Raw genomic sequence first — 23,318 nt, forward strand, 5'->3', positions numbered from 1 at the left:
GGGATGGCAAGATATAGGGACTGGAAAAAATGCCACAACTGTCTCGTCATCTCTGCCTCTAACTTTTGCATCTCTTTATAGGTAAAATTTGTTGTCTACTTTTATAGACTATTTTTTTTTCCACACAACAAAGTAAATGAACACCAGAAGCCCTGATTTCATGACATAGTAGTTTTACCATTAGGAGAGAAAACAGAGCTGCTCTTTTCTATCGGTCACAGCCTGCAAAAATGCCAATGATTGTGCAGAGTATGAGATTTTGTCCACCTTACAACTAACAAGTTTGCCTGCTACGGTTTCATGGATGTTGGCAGAAGGAACTACACTGCTGGGTCAGAGACAAAGGACTCCATTTCTCATGATCCAGCAGCAGTCGTGAGCTTCATGTTCACATCAGTTCCCCTTAGTCTCCGGGTGTCATGAGGTCAATGCAGAGCAGCCCAAGTGGATGTTGCACACACAGTGGGCATCTGTCATAGCTGAGGATCCCTGATCTTAGGAAACCCTCGTCTTACAAAGAAGCTGCTGTCAAACCTGTCTAAACTTTTTCCCAAAGGAATACATCATCTTTATTATTCAAGTCAAGAAACAAATCTGCCCTCCAACCCAGAAGGAGATACTGTCTCTAGCTTCCAAGGCTTTTTGCTGTGCACATATCATTGAAAACACAGTCTAGGATAAAAACTGTCACAAGCTGCGTAGAAACTCCATGGAGGGATTGCCTTCCAAAAAAAAATTCCAGGGAAGGAATTGAATTGATGTATTTTAGGTCAAGTGCCTGTCCTTTATCAAGCACTTTGTCCAAGGAGATGGGGTAGTATTACTAGCTCTGCAAAAGTCAATTTCCCATCCACACATGGGTTAAGGTCGGACACCAAGACATTAGGAGACGAATGTGCTTGACAAAGATTAATCACATTTATTATGATTCAGTATTAGAAGGGATAAGATGGGGCCAGATCATAAAGAATTATGTAGGTTATGTTAATTAGTTTGGATTTTTTCCTATGAGCAATAGCAATTTGTTAAATTTTATAATGGGGTAGGTGTGGTATCCTTAGAAAAATCACACTGGTACAGATTTTAGGGATTGGCAGTAGAGAGTAAATGAAGAAATGAGTTAGAGAACAGTTATATTAGTCCATGTAAAAGGTAACAGGGGCCCGAACCAGAATAGTGAGTATGGAGAGAAGTGGGCAAAGCTAAGGATATTTTTGGTATCAGTCAAAAGGAGAGAAGACAGAATCAAGGACAACCATCATGTTTTTGTTTTGGGAAACATCATGAGTTGAGACACAAAGCCTAGAAAGAGAAGCAGGTTTTAACAAGGCAAATTCAGTTTTGAAACTTACGTATTTTACATAGGATGGGACACAGAAAACTAGGCTAAGGAAACGGATTCAAGACATTTGTATAACACACGGATGGGAAGAGGATTGAACAGAAAAAATACCTCTAGTACAAAACCTAAGGAACAATAATATTGAAAGAGCAGGCATTAGAAGAGGAACCTGTAAAAAAGATAATGTCGTCAGTATGCTAGGAAAAAACTAGGAAATAACAGTAAAACAGAAGCCACAGAAGGTGATTTAGAAATAGAATTAACTCACTCTTTTTAATGGCTGTGTAAGATGCCATAGTATAGATGTACCATAACGTAATAGAACTAAAAACAAAACTAAGCATTAAAAGAAGTTAAATGTGAAGTGCTTTGGAAGACAAGGTTCTTCAGTTGTGAGAAGGGGATTCCATTAATCTTACAGGAATACTGTGGGGATTAAAGTGGATCCTATTCACATACTTCTTACACTATGAAGGCATTCAATACGCATCAATAGTTTTCCTTTGTAAAATTAAGTCACTGGCACATGTGGCTAAGATTATGCTTTTACTCCTAGATCTCTTCCAAATCACTCTTGCAAATAACCAGTCATTGCATGTGTACTAGTTTTGTTGTGCCCCATTATACTCATTGCTAATAAACGTGCCTTCCTCCCACAACCCCCACCCCCACCCTGACTATATTCCTGGTACCAAATCCTTTGATTTATTGCTTGCACCAGTCACAGACTAACTGGCAGGATAAATACTGGTGACATTTTATTTCTTGTCACCTCATTAACGTAGATCAGCTCAGGCTGATTAGTTCTCCTCTAGACATTAGTTAGAATGGCCCTATAACTTGGTGCTATACAGAGTAGAATGGTTTGTGATTGTTGCTTTCCTAGGGGGATTTAATAGTTTTTCATTTATTTTTTGTGTGTGCATGCACATGACACTCTCATACGTTCTACGCCCCCATTTCTTTTTTCTTCCCTCAGAACTAGCTCAAATAAAATAAACATCTTTAGCTCTTTCTTTAGAAAAAGAAGGGAAAATCACATGCCAATCCAAGTAGAGAAAGATACAGAAAACAGAAGCAGGTGGGAAAAGGCACTTTATAATTCATTAATTTATACTGGTATCTCTTAAAATTTTTCTTTTTATGAAAAAGAAGTGAAGAATGTTAGAAGGTCATAAACTAATAAGAGACCACATAGTTTAAAAGATTTGCCACTTTTTTTTTAGCTTTATTGACTGTTACCAACTTTCGGTATGGTTCAAATAATTAAATACAGCAACTGGGACATTAAAAATACAAGCTAATTTACCAAAATAATTGTATTCTGAATATTATGTACAATATTATACATTTTACATTACATAATGGGTTTTTATACATAAAGGTAAGATTTCTGATTATTGGAAACACAAAGTACATCTGAACAAAACATTTCTATGTGTACATACACAATCACTCAACTGGAACAATCAAAACCATCTGTGTGGTTATTAAAAAATAAAATTACATTCATACAATGGTAGGAAATGAAATGTTTTTATTAATTTGATTAATACAAAACCACACACATATGGATTATATAACCTAGTGCTATATATTTAAAAATCTTTATGCTTGCAACTGAAATGTCTCTACTCCAACGGAAGTTTCTGATTTTTAATTTTCTTATTTTAAGGAATCTATTATATTCACAATCATTAAAATGCCTTACACATAGGCAAAAAGCAGACCCAATCCCAGCAAACAAAAAAACCATAAGAGTCTATCGTATCACCATATGTTTCACCATATAATTTTGAAAAATAATCCTATTTGCAGTTTGGTATGTCTTCATATTTATACTTATTATCAAAGTGATTGCATATTGAGGCACAGAGCTTAAAGAGGAAATATATATTACTTGTAGGGAACCAGACACTGAAACAAGAATATCAATCAATGGCTTCAGACAAAAAAAAAAAAAAAATCGAGAATGGGTGCTCGCATAGAAAACACCACACACAAACACTCATTAGTTTTTAACCAAGTCACTGGTCCTTCAAAAAGGTGAATATGTTGATGTGTCCATACCTTGTTTGAATGCTGCAATATCTGATTAAGACCACAATACTGCCACATGAGTTTTAATACTCTCTCATTTTTAAATTCAATTCCTCTTAAACAGAACAGCTATGATTTTAAAGCAATGACAAACATTTTTCTAACTGATCTGAAAAGTCTGAAAAACAATGTCTTTACAACAAAAATGGATTTCCAATTGTATGTCACTTTGTACATAGATCTCACTCCAGAGATACATAGACTGGTGAAAAGTCTATCAGAACTATACATAAAGACATCTGAAGGGCAGCAATTAGTAAATGGGCCATTCTCTTTAAAGTCTGCATGGCATTTTGCAGTACTCTCTGTTCTTAAATCCTGTATTTTATCAAAGGCAAACAAAGAACACCTGGAAACTGGAAGCCAGAAAGGTAACACGCTGAAACATATACAAAATCAATGACCTTTCCAACATCACATAATCTATTAAAAAAATTGGGACTTGGGGGCTCAGGTTTACTTTATTGTTTTTCTTCTTTTTCATGTTTAGCTTGAATATAAAAGAAGCTCTAGACCTACGTTATCAAAATATATTCATATAAATGTATGCGCATTTCTAATACAAAAGTTTTTAAAAAGTCTAAGTTCTTAATTTTTGTAATTAAATATCCTAGAGTTCAGTAGGCGGATTTATGTTTGAGCAGCTTGAAAAGAATCCGTTGGCTGAGCGTTGTCTAGAAATTGGGCACAGCTACATTTCAGCTCTTCGATGCGACTTCTCAGCAACTGCAGCCCCGTCTTCTTCCTCCTCTTCTTCCTCCTCGTAGTGTTCCTCTCGGCCTTTGGGGCGGTTGTCATCTCGAACTTCTTGCTCTTCTCCATCATTGTTTTTATCATCAGGCTTAAAATTAAAAGAAAAAAGAAAAACTGAGAGATAGTATAGTGATAAATAATTCTCTCTAAAAACAGGATGAAAAATTATTCAATTTTGGAGGAAAAAAACAAGGAAGAAAAATGATATGTAAGCAACAGTGCTGCTGTCTCTCCTACTTTTCATGTTGTCACAGCTTTTCCTAATTTCAGGTGGGCCTGTTAAATTCAGTGGTAATTCAGAGGTACCATTACCCACTGGTACCTATCCCAAATACATACATCTCTCCTATACACATGCACACCCACAAACACTCAAGTGCTCAATAGAAATAGGTATCCCAGACATACATTTTCATCATTTTCACCATAGGTCTCTTCAGCATTATGCTCTAGTTCCCTTTTTTTCTCTTCAGTCAAATCTTCCTGAACCTAAAACAAACCACAGATATCATTTACACACTTTTGTCTTTTAAGCACTTGCGACAATATATTTTGACACTGTTACCATTTAAACACTTGCAATAATATATTTTGATTTCCAAAAAGTTCACTCAAAATAGCAGAAGCAAAATTAAATATACAATTGAAAAATATGTCAAGGATTTATCTACTAGGTGTGAAGAAATGTATAATACACCTATTACAAAAATCAATGTGATTGATCCTGACTGTAGGACTTTTCTGTTTGAATTTCTGATTTATTTGAATAATGGTTAAAATTCCAAATATAAAACATCTGAAGAAATTTAGCTTATAAAATCAAAAATTCTGGCCAGGCGTGGTGGCTCGCACCTATAATCCCAGCACTTTGTGGGACTGAGGCAAGAGGATCACTTGAGCCCAGGAATTTGAGTCCTGGGAAACAAAGTGAGACCCTGTCTCTACAAAAAAGAAAAATTTATAAAATTAGCTGGGCATAGTGGTGCACCCCTGTAGTCTCAGCTACTCGGGAGGCTGAGGCAGAGGATCACTTGAGCTCTGGAGGTCAAAGTTGCAGTAAGCTATGTTTGTGCCGCTGCACAACAGCCTCGATGACTCAGCAAGACCCTGTCTCCCCAAAAATAAAATAATAAAATTAAAATTCCCCTTTCTCCATGTGGGAGAACTGTAGAAATTTGAGAGCTGTGACACAAGGTAAGTTCTATGGAGGCAGGAACTGCCTGTCTTATTCAAGTCACTATCTAGATCAAGCTTGTCCAACCCGCGGCCTCTGTAAATCCTCTGTAAAGGCACAAAAAGTAGACGCCACTGCCTACATACAATGTAGTAGAAGTTTTATGTATCTGTTCTATACTTAAGAATATATTTCTCTGGCTAAAATATCTAGAAAATAATACAATCATTTCAATTTCTTTATGAAATAGTCTATTGAACTGCCTCAAAAATTCCTCTCTCTCTTCAGTATTCCAATACAGCCTTTCTGTTTTAAGTAGTTTTCATTTATGTGCACTATTATTACTGTGTAAATGATCCCAATATTTATCTCAAAATGTAAACTAAAGCAAGCATCCAAATATTTGTGCTAAATAGTCTCTATTTAATGATCATATCTCACAGAAATACAGGGTAGGGCATTTTCTAACTTGTTAACTATTTTGAAAACCATACGTATGTCAAAATGTTTAAGTCACTCGAATGCATTTCAAAAAAACTGCTGAACACTGGTTAAGTATAATGCAGTCTCCTAATACCAAAGAAAGTCCGATCTGTTCTAGGATCAGAGAATAAGATCCTTGAGTAACACAAAAATCACTTACTTTGGTGGGGGGAGTGGAGGAGACTGGGAAAAATCTAAGAAATGAACAAAGGAAGAAAAGTATACAGATGCTATAATTCAGAAGAAACAAATTACGTGCTGCTTGAAGGTGTACAGCCCAGGTGAGACAAGAATGAACTGCAGCCTCATAGAAGAGCTTTGGACAAAACTTGGCCTGTCGAGAGCCTACAAAGGTGACTCTTCAAAGATACCCTGGGCAGAGCCAAACCTTTGTGAACCTCTTCTAACCAGTCCAACGCCAGTTTGACCCACAGCCTCTAAACTAACCTGGTACCAAATAAATACATTTTGAGGACAAAGGCATTGAATATCTATTGTATTCATATTTCCTGGCGGAATGAGCTAAAGACACCTATCTTGTCTCACCTTATGGTTCTATCAGTGGTCCATAACATCTCCTCTGCCCATAGTCGTAGAACCTCATAGTAACATTCCACAGGACATTGGGATGAAAACAATGAAGCACTTACTTCAGGCTATCTTAGGGTCCGACTAATTGAAATGTCATTAATTTGCTGAAGTGTCCCTGTCAATTTTGATTAACAAAGACATGTCTTTCACAGCCTTAATAATGAAAATAAATTATTTATAAACATTAAAATGTTGCAGTTCAGACTGGGGAAAAAAACAGCCTTGAGTCTATGCCATATGGCAGGAAGAATATCTAAATCAGAGATCAGCAAACTTTTTGTGTGAAGGGCCAGACAGCAAATATTTAGGCTTTCTTGGCCATAAGGTCTCTCACAATACAACTTGACCACTCTATGTAGCACAAAAAAAAAAAAAAAGAAAGAAAAGAAAACAAAAAACTATATATAGACAATATGTAAACAAACAGACATGTTTGTGTTTCAATAAAACTTTACTTATGAACTAGGCTGCAGCCTGTAGTTTGCCAACTCCTAACATATACTATGGAGTCAGAAAGATCTGGACTAAAGCCTTGGCTCTGCAACTTTTCTGACTGTATAAATCATAAGGTCAATTGTTTTGGTTATGAAAATCTTCAAGCACATGCAAACAAAGAAAATCATTCAATAAACCCCTTAGAGCCACCATCAATGTTCAAAAGCTATTTAAATATTGCCACGCCTGCATCATCTATCACTTTTCTATTTTTTACAGTGAATTATTCTTAAAAATTCTAGATATCATGTAATTTTACCTTCACATATCACAGTATATATATCTAAAAACAATAAACAACTTATATAATCATAATGTGATTATCACACCTGATAAAATAATTCCATAGTAGCATCTGATGTCTCGTCCACACTTACATTTTTATGATTGTCTTAATGTCTGTTTACAGTTGGTATGTTCTAATCATGATTTAAAGGAAGAGAACACATAAGATGGGATTCACTCCCCCTTTTTCCCTACTGCTATGGATTTGCAGTCCTGTAAAATGACCCACATGCTGAATTTATTTGCTTCTTTATATCACTTAACTCATTTCTCTAGTCCTAACACTTCCTATAAATGGAAGTTAGCATAAAAGTTTGAATGAACTCAGGTTCGATTTTAAAAATAAGGGTATTTCAGAGGTGATGGTGTACATTTCATATATTTTTTAAATCACATCAGGAGGCACACACATTTATTTGTCCCACTTTTAGTAAGGCTAAGGTTGGCCAGTGAGCTCAGGTGGTGACAGCCTGATCCCTTCATGGTAAAGTTCCCTGACCTCTGTTCATCTAGTAACATCATTCATTGATGACTGTTGCTTAGATCAATTGCTTCAATTAGGGGTTACAAAAAAAATGGTCACTTTCTATTTCCATCATTCTGTCTATATTCACTAATTTCTGTAAAGAACTTCCCCATATCAGCTATATAGTTACTGTGCATGGTATACTTAATTATGGTAGCCTTTAAAATCAGACCTAGGTGAGCTCTAATCATGTTTCTAACAATAAATAAAAGCTATGCAACCTTCAAATTTTTAACTAACCCCTCTGAAGCCCAAATTTCTTATATGTAAAATAAAAGCAGTGGGTGAAAAATCAATGATCCTTAATTTCCTGTATGTATGTGTGGTTGGAGAGTCATGGACCCTTTTAAGACCTTGGTTAGAAAGTCTTTAGCAAATGGGCATATATACACAGATAGGAGTTTCAGACTTCCCAGATGCCATCCACAACTGCCTGCCCTAGGACTACTTCTCTAAACAGTATGATCTTGAGCCGTCAGAATCAGCTGGTGGTGGGTGGGTGAAGGGGCACTTGTGAAGAACTCTGCTTTCTAGGTTCCATAACAGATACGATCAAAATCTCAAGGGTAAGGGTCTGGTCCAGAAATCTGTGTATGCCACAAACTCTTCAAGGTGATCCTTATTCACAGCAAAGACAAAGAACTATTTCCTTGAGTAACGATGGATGCTAAGTTATCTCATTAGTCTCTGGAGATGGGCTATAGAAAATTTAACTTGTTTACCGGTTGTCAGTATAATCTTATTTAGAGACCACTGATTTCAATGACTCTTTAGGGAACCCACAAACGAAAATTTTCTAATTTTCCACACATATAGAGAACAGACTCTTAGTTAAATACACATTATTATTCTAGTAACATATTACTGATATTTGGGGCAAAAGCAATGCAAACTCATCTTAAAGGCAGTAATGCCTTTAAGTAATGCTTCTCAGTAATGTAGAGGAACAAAATGATATGGAGGTTCTAACTGATCTTTAAAATATGACTAGAATAATAAGCAGAAGCCAAATGATACTCTTTTATAATGTAGACATACAGATTATGTCTCCCACAACTGGCCCTCTTAGCATCCTGCTAAAGCTGTCACAATGCTTTGTCAGATTTCCCAAACAATGCTTCTTGTTACTTATTTTTATCTACTGAAATATGTTTTAGGCATTTTAGAAATGAGCCTTATCTGATGACACAAAGTTTAATAAATGGCCAAATCCAAAATAAAACAGGTCCACTGAAAAGAGTTTGAAATGGGCTTTGGCTAGATACCCTCTCTTGGTATCTATTAACACCTTTCTTTTACATATTGAAGATATTATGGGTGTGCCAGGGCAGAGAGCTGAGCCTCAAGTAGGTAAGAACAGTAGGATCCAAAGAGATAGATAGAATGTGATGAACAAAAGGCCTTCAAGCAACATTAGCTATAGTGACGAACACCCTGCTTTAACAACAGAGTTTCTCCCAACTGAAAAGCTTCTTGGCCAGGCATGGTGGCTCACGCCTGTAATCCCAGCACTTTGGGAGGCAGAGGTGGGAGGATCACCTGAGGTCAGGAGTTCAAGACTAGCCTGGCCAGCATGGTGAAATCCCGTCTCTACTAAAAATAGAAAAATTAGCCGGGTATGGTGGCAGATGTCTGTAATGCCAGTTACTCGGGAGGCTGAGGCAGAAGAATTGCTTGAACCCAGAAGGCAGAGGTTGCAGTGAGCCGAGATCACCTCATTGCACTCCAGCCTGGGTGACAGTCAGATTCTGTCTCAAAAAACAAAACAAAAAAAAAAAGAAAAGCTTCTTGACACGGTGATTCACAGGCTGGTAGTCTCATGTAGGTGTATGTACATATTTGGCCAGTGAAGGTGAACAAATGCCTTGTACTTGTTCTCTTCTGCACATTCAGATTAATCTGTTTTCAGTTACATTGAGGGAAATTAAAGTATTCTGATTTTTTGGTCATTTAATCTATATATTTTTGAACATGTAAATAATTTTAAAGCATACACAGCACTTTTTGGCAATGCCATAAATTGTCTTGTTTGCTTACAAGGTGATAAAACGTTTGCTGGAATGTAAGCAACGTAAGGAAGGGATCATGCCTTCCACTCAAACAATCCCAAACAAGAAACAAGAAATGCTTGTAAGTAATAATAATTTTTATGTCTTAGAAAGGTAACACTACTGCACTAAGATAAAAGAAGGCAGGGTAGTATAAATTTCCTAAAATCATACTTCTTTTGGGTCCTCTTAGAGGCCAAGTCTGTAAGTTTGATGGGCTACACCTCTGAACAGGTGTGGCCCAGGCAAGATGCAATTCTTCCCCAGGAGGAAATGCTGACAGAAGTAAGTTTGTGTGCTGTAGGGGAAGGGAAGTGATGGCAGCCACAGGCCTTGCATTCTAGTGGTTAGCTGGGGCAGCTGCAAGACTCTAAGGTTTAATGGAGATTAAAAACAAAAACAAAAACAAAAACAAAAACAACGCACAGTTCTGTAACATTTCATGAGTTTTCTGAGTGCTTCCACCAATGAGGTTTCATACACATATGCACTTATAAACAATGCAATATGTGTTTCCATATTCTATGTTCCCCTTTATTTTTCTCATTTTGCCATAGTCTGACAAGAACTTTGTCTCTATCACTAGTGCTTAAATGGTATTTGGGAACCACTCTTCTCCTCTCTCAAGGGAAGACCTGGGAACCATGGACAGAGGTGGAAAGATGCAAACATTAATCATCTCATAACCACAAAAATACAGTACAGCATGAACAAGGGACACTCGGGGGCAGAGAGGAAAGTTCACACTGGAAAGAAAAAAAGGCACGTGGGACTTCCACTAGGAGCACATGGAACAACAGTTCTCAGTGACGGGGTGGTAACCTGGAGCACATGCCGGAGGAGGCCTGAACACTGCTTTAAGAATTTTTGGCAGGGAACCAGGTAAACAGAATTAGGACCTGGGGCCAGGTGCAGCAAGAGGAAGAGTCCTGTCAGTCCAGCAGATCTGAAGGGGATGATTGGCAGGATGGGGAGCAGTTGCTGAGTTTAGGCAGTACTCAACCACGGCAACCTCCTCTGTCTTAGCACCATTTCTCCTTTCCTCTTGCTTCTTTCTTCTCTTTCTACTCTTGATTCCTCTTGGATCTCAGGATTTCTCTCCTCTAACTTAACTGATCATAATATAAAATTGAAAAGGAATCAGTAAACACTGATTAAAATTTTATGTTTAACCTTCTGAATTTTTAAAAAGAAGCCAGGTGAACCTTTTCTCTTTTAATCCCTCAAAGATTCCTAGTACTGGACATAATAAAACAAAGTGGCATTAGTCTAGACATCCTGTTATATGAGAAGCCTGGATGAATATCTTTTTCTTGCCAAATGTCTTAATATTCAAGGTCACTATTTTCTCTGCTGCTCTCTTTCTGACAAGACAGCCAAGGGTCCTGATTAGGATGAGAAACCAAAGAACAAAAAGATCAAGCCAGTTAAAGTGCATGTTATTAGAGATGTTGCCAGTGACCTTAAAGAGCAACATCCTTTTCTGTTTTCCTGGTATAAGCACAAATTTTATCAACAGCTCTGAAAAGCTTACAAAATCAGTAAGAACAAGAAAGCAGACCTAGTCGAGGGAACTGTGTGTGTGAGAGCACAGCTCATGATTTCTGCACGGGATCTCCAGTGGTGGGGTGTGTCTGTTTAGTCTGCCATATGTCCATCCTCCCATGGGGTTCCCCTTAGGGATAAAACCACACATTTGCAAGACATCTGGCTGAGAAGCAGCTCTGAACCAGGGTTTTAATTTGGGAACTACTTACTGGTCCATAATGAGACTAAATACAGGGTCTTGGCCTAATTTGTATCAGACTCTTAAATACTGCAGTTGTTTATGCAGCGGAATGCTGTGATAAAATGGCTACAACAAACAGCATTCACCAATTACACCACGTGTAGCACCACAATAAATCAATTATACCATAAGTAGCACCACAATAAATGCTACTTATATCTAATTAACAACAAGATGCCCGAAGTTTACAATGAAAAGCAAACTAAAATAAAATATTAAGAAACTCTATCCAAATGCCTTTTATTCAACTGAGCTCTTTACATCTTTTTCCTCCTCTTTATTGTTAAATTTAATTAAGATACTGAATTCTTACAAGGGAAGAGGCCAGAAGGAGAGACTGTAAAATTTACAAAAATGTTTGAAGGGTGTTAAGTGGATTCCGATAGACACTATGGGGTATTCCTGTGAGGTAGGCACTGGGCAGATGCCTGAAGAGAAAGTTACAGGGGCAGTCCAGATTCCCTCAATGTGCAGAGGGAGACAGGAGAAAATATTCTTACAAAAGATCACACAAATCTAAGTCCACCGTTCCTGGAAAGCCAAATGCCATCTTATTTCAAAATTTCAGATGAGAACCAAAGACATGGATTCTATTACCCTGCTTTTGTTATCTTCTAACCAGGTGTCTCCAGTGCCATGATCCATTTTTGCTTTAAACCACCCTTTCTTATCCTGCTTAAATCTTTCTGAACATTTCTGTGGAAGGCATGTCAAAGTCGATACTGCTGAGGTTTGTTTAAGGTTAGTGTGTGTGATAGACCAATCTGATCCGTCTCTGGGATTCAATTTTTACTACCTCCTCTTCTGCCTCTTCCTGGTACTGTTCATCAACATTATCTTCCTGCTGGTCTGGATTTCCGGCCATCTGTTGAAACAAAAGGGCAGGTTCATGTTACTGTACATCAGAGATGCCTTTTTCACAGTACTCTGGGACAAAGGACAAGCATGCCACCATGAAAAGGGCACTTTCAAAGCATCTGTGGCCAGGAAATGATGAGTAATCACTTGCAATACAAAGCCCAGGATGTCTGTTACCCTCTCTCTCAGAGTACAGACATATCATGTCATAAAGGGGCCTAAAAACCACCAAAGTGGCAAACCTTCCGTCAATGTAGAGTATGACTAACCTTTTACATAAACCAGATGTTTGTTAAAATAGCCCAGTTAAATCCACCCTTCCTCGTGGCATCTGCTTACCACCAAATGTTCCTCCACTTCTGTATTCTCTTGCTTTTGATTACTTTGTTTTTGCTCTTCATTTTCATCTGGCAAATTTTCTTCTCTCACTTGCTCGGCTTCTTCAAATTCATCCTCACCTTGATTATTAGGGTCATCTGCTGGGTTTATATCCTCTACAGCTGCCCTCTGTAAAATTTTAATAAAAAGCAACCATCACTTCAAAACTGAAGATCAAGTTTAATTTCATTTGAAAGGCTGCCCACTGGCAGAAAATGAAATTGTCATTCCCTGAATTGTTCAGATCTATCCTTGCCAAGACTCACAAGAATCAAGCATCGCACTGTCAAAAGAGAAAACTCCTGCTTTACTTGTCAGAGGCTTGATGAATCAGAATGAGGTTCAAATAGCACTTCTTTCCTGCAAGTGATTTCAAAATAGTCCCCAAAACTCTACGGACACAAGTAATGTGAACAGAACTGAATAAACACGAAAATAATTAATAAAAGTCAGAGGACCAAGTGAGAAAAAAAAATACTAATTTAGGTGGGGGATTTAGATGGGCAATTAACTCTTTTCACTGCTATGTTGATTTTTATACTAACTTCCCTGTTCAAGCAATTTTTAACATGTCAACAGGTGAAAAGTGGTTGATGGGGAAGAAGGCCCATACCAGAAAGGACCCATAAAAAGGATGCGAAAAGGAGACAAGACAAGAAAACAGCTAACTCAAAAGGAAATGGTCATTTTCTAGTATGGATCCAATTTCTTTATTAACAATCACTCCCATGAAACAGAGAGATGTTGAACCGGCAAGGGATGGGAGTTAAAAAGGGCTGAGCTACCTAACTGCCCAATAGGGCAATATATTATGAAAAATGTCCTCCCCAACTCATCTCCCAAATTACTGTGCTCAACAAAGGCCCTTCATATTATCAACTTTAGAATTATTTCAATTTTCCACTTAAGCTCCCAAAGCACCTTCCAAATAATACACATCCTAGTAAAGATTTAGATTTTAGAGCCTGAGATGGGGAGGAACAGTGATGCTTGTCATGAGCTTCCCCAATCACTCCCAGGTCATCAATAGGACACTTACTAAAGCTGTAAATACTTCTAAGGGACAGTAAAGCCAAAGAGTAGGATTTGGCCTCTATCAGTCTTCTCCAGACAAGATTCTACTTCAGTTCACTTAGGAGTCTTGAACATGTTTGAGAGTTCACTGCCGTCTCAGCTGATCTATTATCTGCACATCCCTGGCCATGAATGTTCTTCCAGTGCAAATGACACTATTCTTGGGAATGTAGAGACTATCAAATTACCACCTTCATACTAAACTCTAATTACTCCACAATCTCTTGTCATATGGATTTTCTTTAGTGCACTATCAAAAATTTGTATGGAAATACAGGAAAAATGTAACATATTCTTTTCAGAAAAAAGTACCAAATATCTTTTGCAAACATTCATAAAATTGACTAGCTCAACTCCGACCAAGTAAGAGGTATGAATTAGCAGGCACAGTTGTTACATTCAAATAAAATAGAAAAAGAGAGGAACAAGTGGCATTAACCATTTCTAATTAAAAGGAAGAATGGCACAAAGGCCAATGTTTCCCAGCATGTTCCCCAGAACAAATAAACAGATGACAGGAAAGTAAAGGATCATATAGTCAAGTAATCAAAGCCTACAGCAGTTCCCAAACAAGTGACTGAAATGCCCTTCCTCCCACCCCATGCACATTTGCAGGCCTTTGTACACTTGCTTTCTTGCTCTCTCATGGATAGTCTCTTGCTCTCTCATGTTTCTGCTCTCAAGTATTTGCTCTTTCCTGAAAATATTTCAGGACTAGGTTCCCTGGAGCATATTTTCAGAAATCTTGATGCAAGAAATGCCAGGGAAAGGTGTTCTGCCACATCTCAGTGCAAGTTAAGTGGAAAAGCTGTTTCCAGCAAAAGAGCTTTAAGTAGCTAGCAGGATGACTTTCTTGATGATTAGCAAGGTCCTCCTTTTAATCCAATGGATCGATATAAACATGGCCCATGTGATAGCACAGACTGACTGTTATAAACACGGTAGTTGATCTATTGGCAAGAGATGACAGGGCAGCTAAAATAAGTTGTAAAAGTCATCTACACATACACACAGGAACAGGCTCACTAAACATTTGCTTGCTTTACTTGTAGGCAGGGCCAAGGATCTAGCCCACTCAGCTGAACTGGAGGTCTCAGTCTTTTTTGGTAAACACAAACAACAATGCTGGTTATTAGATGTCTACCTACTTATATTATAAATTTTCTCTACCATTGCATACCTGAACAACTCTTCATGTCTTAGACCACATATCCTTATCCATATATTTATTAAAATGGTCACTAGACGGCTAAGAGATTACAGAGAGTCACACAACATACCTAACACTAGCAGACTGCTCAACATGCCCCGGAAGGGTCAGCTTCCTTTCTGCGGTCCCATCTCCAATTTCTACATTTGCCTTTTATTCCTCCTATCTTTCAGAGTTACTACATATTTCAATGTCTCTCAATTTTGCTTTTCTAGGTTTTAGTTTTATTAATCTAAAAGTCATCAGAAAAAAAAATCCTGGTTTTGTTTTTTTTTTCCCCAGAACAACTTTTAAACCAGCTCATCACATACCCGTACACCATGGTTTACAGTTAAAAACACTGCCCATATATAATTATGCAAGCCATTTTCCTTCTGGGCTGAGGATTTAACAGAAATATCTGGGGCTGGAGGCTGGCATCAGGCAAGTTTTCAACTCTGTTTCCCACCTTATGGGTTTACATGTGTCAGGGGCAGAAGAGAGGATACTTACATCTGCCTCAGATTCTGGGTTGGCTTCTCGGGGTCTTTGTTCATGAGGCTCATGTCTATTACCTGGATCTCCTTCTGCTTCATCTTGGTGCTGGTTGTCTCTTTCATAGGCTAGCAAAAAAAATCAAAGGAACTAAAATCAGCCCAAAATGAATCAAACAGGATTTCCCTTTCAACTCAAAGAAAAGCCACCACTGGACTTTTCTACAGACTATAATACCTCCACCTCTGTTAACTCAACATAAGGCCTATGTCTTGGCTTTTCTGAATAAAGTTATGTTCTCTTCATAGACTGTGTGTCTAAAGAGATGATATGGGTCAGACACTTTTCTTCTAAAATAAATATTTGTCACAGGGGCTGTAATTTTTCTCCCATATGCAAGAAAACAACAACAATCAAAACTCTCTCAATAAAAGAAAGCCCAGTTGATTGGACACTGCTGAAGAAATCAACTAATGTTTGATAATATCAGAGGAAGTGGCTGGGCTCCAAAAGAAGAAATTGATAGTTTCAGGAAATGCAAGGAAGAACAGCCCCATCTGCGGAGCTCAGAAACAAATATAGCCCATCACATGTTTTCTGATACAGTAATGATGACGACCGCCACAGCCCAGACACAGCACACATTCATACTCGGACATTTACTTGCTGCTTTTTGAAAAAATATTTAGATAAAGAGAATTGTATGAGCACAAAAAGAGAAGAACAAATCACTTTTTAAAACAAGTAAGATAGAAGAGGAAAGTTTAAGTATATGGAGTATACTAAGCCTAGAGAAAATAATGATACAGGGTAACTTACCATCAGGCTTCAAGTGCACAAAGGGGTTTACTACATAGAGAAGAGGACAAGCCATTCTCTAGTTTTACTGATATTAGAACAAAAAAGCTTAAAGTGCCACATGGGGGACATAAGGAAAACAATTTCTTGACTGTAAGAGCTGTAAAATATCACAACAGGCTATTGAGGGAAGTTGTAGGTAATCACTTTCTTTTTGACTTTTTAGAAAAAGATACACATCTAAGTGTTAGTGGTGCCAGAGAGACAGTTAGTTACATTCCGGTTCTATTATAACAGTAAGCAGTATTTGATAAATTACATATTAAGTGCTTATCATAAATGAAAGCTACTATTGACTTAATTTGAAAACATTTTAAGGCAATGATGTAAGCACTTCCAAGGTAAGGAGAAAATGTAGATGTTTCCCAAAGCATAATAATCCTATAATAATTTGTCAGAAATATTATAAATATTTAGTATATAAAAAGCTTAAACTACAGGGAAAATGATAGAGAGGAAACAGATTATCTTGAGCATTTTTCACTACCAGCATGTACTGTTTAAGAGGATTAAGAAAAAGACACGATTCACAAAACTCCTTTGCACTTAGGTATGCATATAGCTCACTGATGTTATATAATATTGGCTCATTGATAATATACAATGTTATCAAGTAATTTATTAAAACATTCATCATCTAGGAAGTCTCAGCACCTCCTTCCTCTTCTTGGATTCCCTGGTCCTCTGCTCCCTGAACGATATCATTATCCATAGCATCATAATGAGCTTGCTGCCTACGAGAGACACAAACACGATAAATCCAGTGAGACAAATTCAGAGGCACAGTTTGACATAGGTCATTTATCTTTAAAGACAGTAATAAGTAATATTTCTCAACATTTTTAAGAAGCCATGAAAATTTTTTAAAAACCTCTTATGTATGCAATTAGGTATAATAAAAATTCCAGATATACTTTCAAAGGTATCTTAAAAAGATAAAATATCTTTTAATGATAAAATAAAATAAAGTTGGCACAAAGCCTGCAAGGCTATTTGGAGACCTAACCTACCACTTTTTAGCAGAAAAAATATTATTTTTATAATTAAATATTTGGTATTTAATTTTCAAGTAGCTGTCCTGCCTTGGCTATTTGAGCAATATGAGCCCCTTAACTTCATGAATCACAAATGCACAAAACTGTTTTTAATTTGTGTATGAAAACTGGAGCAGGGGCTGTCTTTGTTCATTGAGGAAGGGGAAGGCTACCGGAGCTGCTCTTGGTGCTGCGGCCGGCCCTCCTCAAGCTCAGCCTGCCTCTGCAGGGCCATCTCTCTTGCCAGCTGCTGCTGCTGCTGCTGCTGTTGCTGCTGCCATAATAAGTGCCCCTGCAGCCTCTGCTGGTGCAAAGCTTCTTGGTGTTCCCGCAGCTGCTGGGCCTCCTCCACCTGCTGCACTGCCAGTCTCTGCTGTTCCAACTGCTCCTCATAAGGTGATTGGAATTTGATCATTGGCTTAGCTGAAGGGTACACCTAGGGTGAAAAAGAGTTGGTGCAGAGCAAGAGGGGTTAGCTCCTCTGGGTCTTCTCATCATTTGTTTCTCCTGACAAACTCGGGAGGCAGAGCTGGTTTACTAATGACTATTTGTCAGGTGAACTGTGATTATACATGAAGTCCAAAAACTCCTATTTCCCAACTTTCTCTGAATCACCCTTGGCTTCTTTAGCAGCTGATATTTCCAACTGCTGGTATTAAGGCAGATTTTCAATGTGCTCTCTTCTCAAATGGAACAGAAGGCACAACAGAAGACAACAATTTCAAACTGTAAAATTTATGTTCACAAGGCTCTGATATAAACAAGTAGTTGGTAACTTTGGTAACTTCACATTAACTGGGCAATCTGTGACCTGATGCTATGCCTAAGGCTTTTTCCGTGAACAGTTAAAGACGAAGGGATGCTAATTAACTCTAGTAATGTATATACCAATCCCAGGCTAAGAATAGCCCAAAAAAAAAAAAAAAAAAAACCACATTCCAGATAATAGTGGAAAAGCAGATATTCAATTTTTTTTCAAAGAATTTAAGAATGGCTGAGAAGATGGTGCCTTCTGATTAAAGGGAAATCTGATAGAGCAATTCTTAAAACTCTGCTTCCCTGAGATATTATCTCACCCCAGTTATAATGGCTTTTATCAAAAAGGCAACAACGAACGCTAGTGAGGATGTGGAGAAAGGGGAACCCTTGTACACTGTTGGTGAGAATGTAAATGAGTATAGCCAATATGAAAAACAGTATGGAGGTTCCTCAAAAAGCTAAAAATAGAACCACCATATGATCCAGCCATCCTATTACTGGGCACATATCCAAAAGAAAGGAAATTGCTATATTGAAGAGATACCTGCACTCTCAGGTTTATTGCAGCATTACTCACAATGGCTAAAACATGAAATCAACCTAAGCATCCATCAACGGATGAATGGATAAAGAAAATGTGGTACATATACACAGTTATAAAAAAGAATGAAATCCTGTCATATGCAGCGACATGGATGGAACTGGAGGCCATTATGTTAAGTGAAAAAATTCAAGCACAGAAAGACATACATTGCATATTCTCATTCATGTGGGAGCTTAAAAAAGGGATCTTGATAAGATAGAGTGGATTGGTGGTTACCAGAAGCTGGGAAGGGGGATGAAGAGAGACTGATGAATGGTACAAACATATAGTTAGAGAGAAGGAATAAGACCTAATGTTTGGTAGTTCAGTAGGGTGACTATGGTTAACAATTATCTTATATTGCAAAACAGCTAGAAGAGAAGAATTTGAATGTTCCCAAAATAAAAAAGAGATAAATGTTTGATGTGATGGATATCCCGATTACCTGGATTTGATCATTATACCTTATATGAATGTTTCAAAATATTGCACATACTCTGAAAATACATACAAATATTATGCACCAATAAAAAGTGTCTGTACCCCATTGAGCTACTCCCCATCTCCTTCCCATACCCCAACTAACAAAAGCACACACAATTCTCACTAAAGGAAAGAGGTAGAGACTTGGGAAGTAAAGCTGGTGGGGAATTACTTCCCTTATTGGGGAAGGAAACAAGACTCGAAGAAGCTTTCTGAGGTTAAGTTTGCAACTACCTAAGAGGGCAACTACAGAGGTCTTCACACCTGCTTAGCCTAAAGCCTCAAGCAGCTTGAAGTCTCGGAAAATCTGCGGCCAAATAAAACTTTAGAGTTATAAATAGAAGGTGATCAGCATCCATGTAAAGGCCAGGTAACCTACTATTGAGAATCAGTTGAGAGACAGTAAAAGAAAGGCATCTAGCTGCACTGTTGGTTTAAAAGAAGAAAGGGTAGAGTTTTCTTTTAAAGCATCATTTATAATCATCCTGGCCATTTGTTTTTAAGAAAGGGAAAAGTCTTACGTGTAAGTGGCGTGCCCAGTAAGGGATCCTGAGCAGAGGCTGTCTAGATATGCTCACCTAGTAGAATATCTCCAAGTAGTAAAATCAGATTTTTGATAATTAAATAACCACCTTGAAGGTGAATACAAAAGGCAACATACTGACAATAAATGAACAGGGAGAGGAGGACGCCCAATCATAGAAAATGAGACTTTTCTCTGCCTCAAGACGCTCAAGACAAAACTTGGGTACAAACTGGGAAGGTGCCCCATCGGGTGCTCACCTGTTCTACTCTATCAAGGTGATGTGAGAATGAATCTCTGACTGTGTACAACTGACAAAAAGAAGAATGCACACATACGACAGCTGTGCTCTCTCATCACCAATCATCTTTTTAAGGTATGCGAATAGCTATGCTATTAACATTACAAGAGAAAACTGAAATATGAGCACATAATGTTTAGTAGAATCACTCACATTTCTATTTTAGAGATTGTGATATATTACCTTAATATGTAAAAATAAAGCCAGGTTCTCCATCCCAGTACACCATACCAGAAGCGGGTGACCTCATACCTCAGCACGTGCGTGTCCTTCCAGGAGGTTGGCTGCTTCTCGTCGCTCATGCTGCTCTTTCCACTCCCGATCCTGCTCCTCTGGTGATGGATCGTGTTCCTCCTCAAGATGTTCTGCTTGCCCAACTTGCTCCATTTCTTCCTCCTCCAGGGCCTTTCTGTGCTCCTCTTCCACCTGATGCTCCTCAGGTTCTCTGCGTTCCACTTCTTGTTGGATTGGCTCTGGGGGAGCCTGAAATTCTGCCTCCTTATGGGTGGGAGCATAGAGTTTTGTGTCTTCTGCTCTTCCAGGAATTGCTTCATGGTTGTGCCACACATCACTATTTCGAGACACCTAGGCCAAGCACATCACTGGGAATGACACTCTTCCATTTCAAAAGTAATGATGTAATTTCTTTATTTCCATGTCTATGGGGCATGGGGCTACAACAGAAGAAGGTGTCTAGAAATATATACAGTCTGGCTTTATGGCTGCAATGGAGTCATTTAAGTTTCTTACTGTGTAATCTAACTTATAAAATAGAGATAATATAAGCAAAACTTCATCTGTGAAGAATACAGTAAATCACCTGGAAAATAAAACCTCCAAGTAACCAATATCTCAGAAGTACTCTAATTCCTATTTTCCCTTAGAATAAAAAGGAACAAAACCTCAAACTTCAAGTGATGAAATGTTTACGTAATTTTCTTCAATGTAAATTTTGTTTTCAATAATTATTTGAAAAGAGAAGGATAAGATAAAATTGAGGAGTTGGGTTTAGTTTTTACTAGTTTGGTTTACTAATTTAAAAAAGAATGCCATTACTAATGAACATCCATGTTAGTTCAACATAGTGCCTGTTAAACAAGATACAATAAAATATTTTTAATGTATTAAAGTAGTAATTCTTTGTAAACCAGCGGGAGTCTTTTGCAAACATTTTTTATTGCTAATATTGAAAACCCTGAGCAGAAAAAAAAGAAATGTCTTTTTCAGCATATCCCTCCTCTAAAATTAGTTGACTCAAATCAGTTCTCCCTGTAAGTTTCAGCGATCTCTATATGATCTGCACTACCTAGAAAGTGAGGAACAGAATATAGTATATCAACAGAAACAAACGTCACCCTTTTTTTCTCTTTAACCTTCAGTATCAGCAACAAAACAAAACAAAACAAAAAAACATCTTCTTTGGTCAGATTGCTCTCCCAAAATTGAAATAAATGTGAAATCCTATTCTTAAATTAGCAGAGATATAATTATTAAATCTGAGAAATTGGACTGTATTAATAAACTGGGGAGAAAAGTCCTTTCTCAGACATTTGAGGACAACTGGAGTTGCACATTCCACCAACATCCTCACATATCTGGCAAGTTTGACATAATACTGCCCCGGCTTCACAGAAAAATATTTCTCTAAAGAGCTCTAAGTACTTTCAAACACTTGTCATTTATCTTCACAATATCCTAGCGAGGAAGGTTAGCGCAGATAACTCCTATCTCCATCTCAGAGATGGAAAAACTGAAGATCTGAGTCACTGGAAGATTAATCCAGTAAACTGGCAGTCTGACAAGGGCAGAAAATAGAACCAACTGCCAGGCCAGTGATCTGGTCATGCGCTCTTTAGTTATTAACATAAGAGCCTGAGAAAGAATAAGAGTCCATGAGGATACTGAACCTGTCTGTTGAAGGAATACCCTGAACAGAGTGAAAAGGCTCATATATGAAGTCTACTCATATCAACTTTATTATTCCCATAACTTGGAGGAAAGTTTTCTCAGTCTTCTCTTTAATGTTAAAAACCACTTTGTGAGCAAAGGACATGAACAGACACTTTTCAAAAGAAGACACTGATATGGTTTGGCTGTGTCCCCACCGAAATCTCATCTTGAATTCCCACGTGTTGTGAGAAGAACCCAGTTAGAGGTAACTCAATCATGGGGTCAAGTCTTTCCTGTGCTGCTCTCACAATAGTGAACAAGATACCATCTCACACCAGTTAGAATGGCGATCATTAAAAAAGCAGGAAACAACAGGTGCTGGAGAGGATGTGGAGAAATAGGAACACTTTTACACTGTTGGTGGGACTGTAAACTAGTTCAACCATTGTGGAAGTCAGTGTGGCGATTCCTCAGGGATCTAGAACTAGAAATACCATTTGACCCAGCCATCCCATTACTGGGTATATACCCAAAGGACTATAAATCATGCTGCTATAAAGACACATGCACACGTATGTTTATTGCGGCACTATTCACAATAGCAAAGAGTTGGAACCAACCCAAATGTCCAACAACGATAGACTGGATTAAGAAAATGTGGCACATATACACCATGGAATACTATGCAGCCATAAAAAATGATGAGTTCGTGTCCTTTGTAGGGACATGGATGAAACTGGAAAACATCATTCTCAGTAAACTATTGCAAGGACAAAAAACCAAACACCGCATGTTCTCACTCATAGGTGGGAATTGAACAATGAGAACTCATGGACACAGGAAGGGGAGCATCACATTCCGGGGACTGTTGTGGGGTGGGGGAGGGGGAGGGACAGCATTAGGAGATATACCTAATGCTAAATGACTAGTTAATGGGTGCAGGAAATCAACATGGCACATGGATACATATGTAACAAACCTGCATATTGTGCACATGTACCCTAAAACCTAAAGTATAATAAAAAAAAAAAAAACCTCAAAAAAAAAATAAATAAATAAAAAATAAAATAAAATAAAATAAAGTACATTAGGGAAGAGTAAGAGATTAACACCAATAACTAATAATAAAATAAGACAATTATAATAAAAAAATAGTGAACAAGTTTCACAAGATCTGATCATTTTAAAAAGAGGAGTTACCCGGCACAAGCTCTCTCTCTGCCTGCTGCCATCCATGGAAGATGGGACTTGCTCCTCCTGGCCTTCCACCATGATTGTGAGGCCTCCCCAGCCATGTGGAATTGTAA

At 37.9% G+C, this 23,318-nt stretch overlaps 1 protein-coding gene across 2 annotated transcripts in view; it reads right to left on the reverse strand.

Moving 5' to 3' along the window:
* Window positions 1-2,540: 2,540 nt before the first annotated feature.
* Window positions 2,541-23,318, reverse strand: part of GOLIM4 (golgi integral membrane protein 4) — an 83,181-nt gene continuing 62,403 nt past the window's right edge. For both annotated transcript variants that reach the window (XM_012510559.2, XM_003256414.3), the window contains 8 exons: window positions 20,374-20,706; window positions 17,646-17,908; window positions 17,093-17,172; window positions 15,599-15,708; window positions 12,784-12,951; window positions 12,383-12,451; window positions 4,604-4,684; window positions 2,541-4,283 (listed from right to left, as the gene is read on the reverse strand). In XM_012510559.2, the coding sequence (XP_012366013.1) occupies window positions 4,134-4,283; window positions 4,604-4,684; window positions 12,383-12,451; window positions 12,784-12,951; window positions 15,599-15,708; window positions 17,093-17,172; window positions 17,646-17,908; window positions 20,374-20,706 (1,254 nt within the window). In that variant the 3' untranslated portion in view covers window positions 2,541-4,133. The remainder of the gene's footprint in view (window positions 4,284-4,603; window positions 4,685-12,382; window positions 12,452-12,783; window positions 12,952-15,598; window positions 15,709-17,092; window positions 17,173-17,645; window positions 17,909-20,373; window positions 20,707-23,318) is intronic.

This window comes from Nomascus leucogenys, chromosome 11 (assembly GCF_006542625.1).
Source record: "Nomascus leucogenys isolate Asia chromosome 11, Asia_NLE_v1, whole genome shotgun sequence".
Taxonomy (NCBI): domain Eukaryota; kingdom Metazoa; phylum Chordata; class Mammalia; order Primates; family Hylobatidae; genus Nomascus; species Nomascus leucogenys.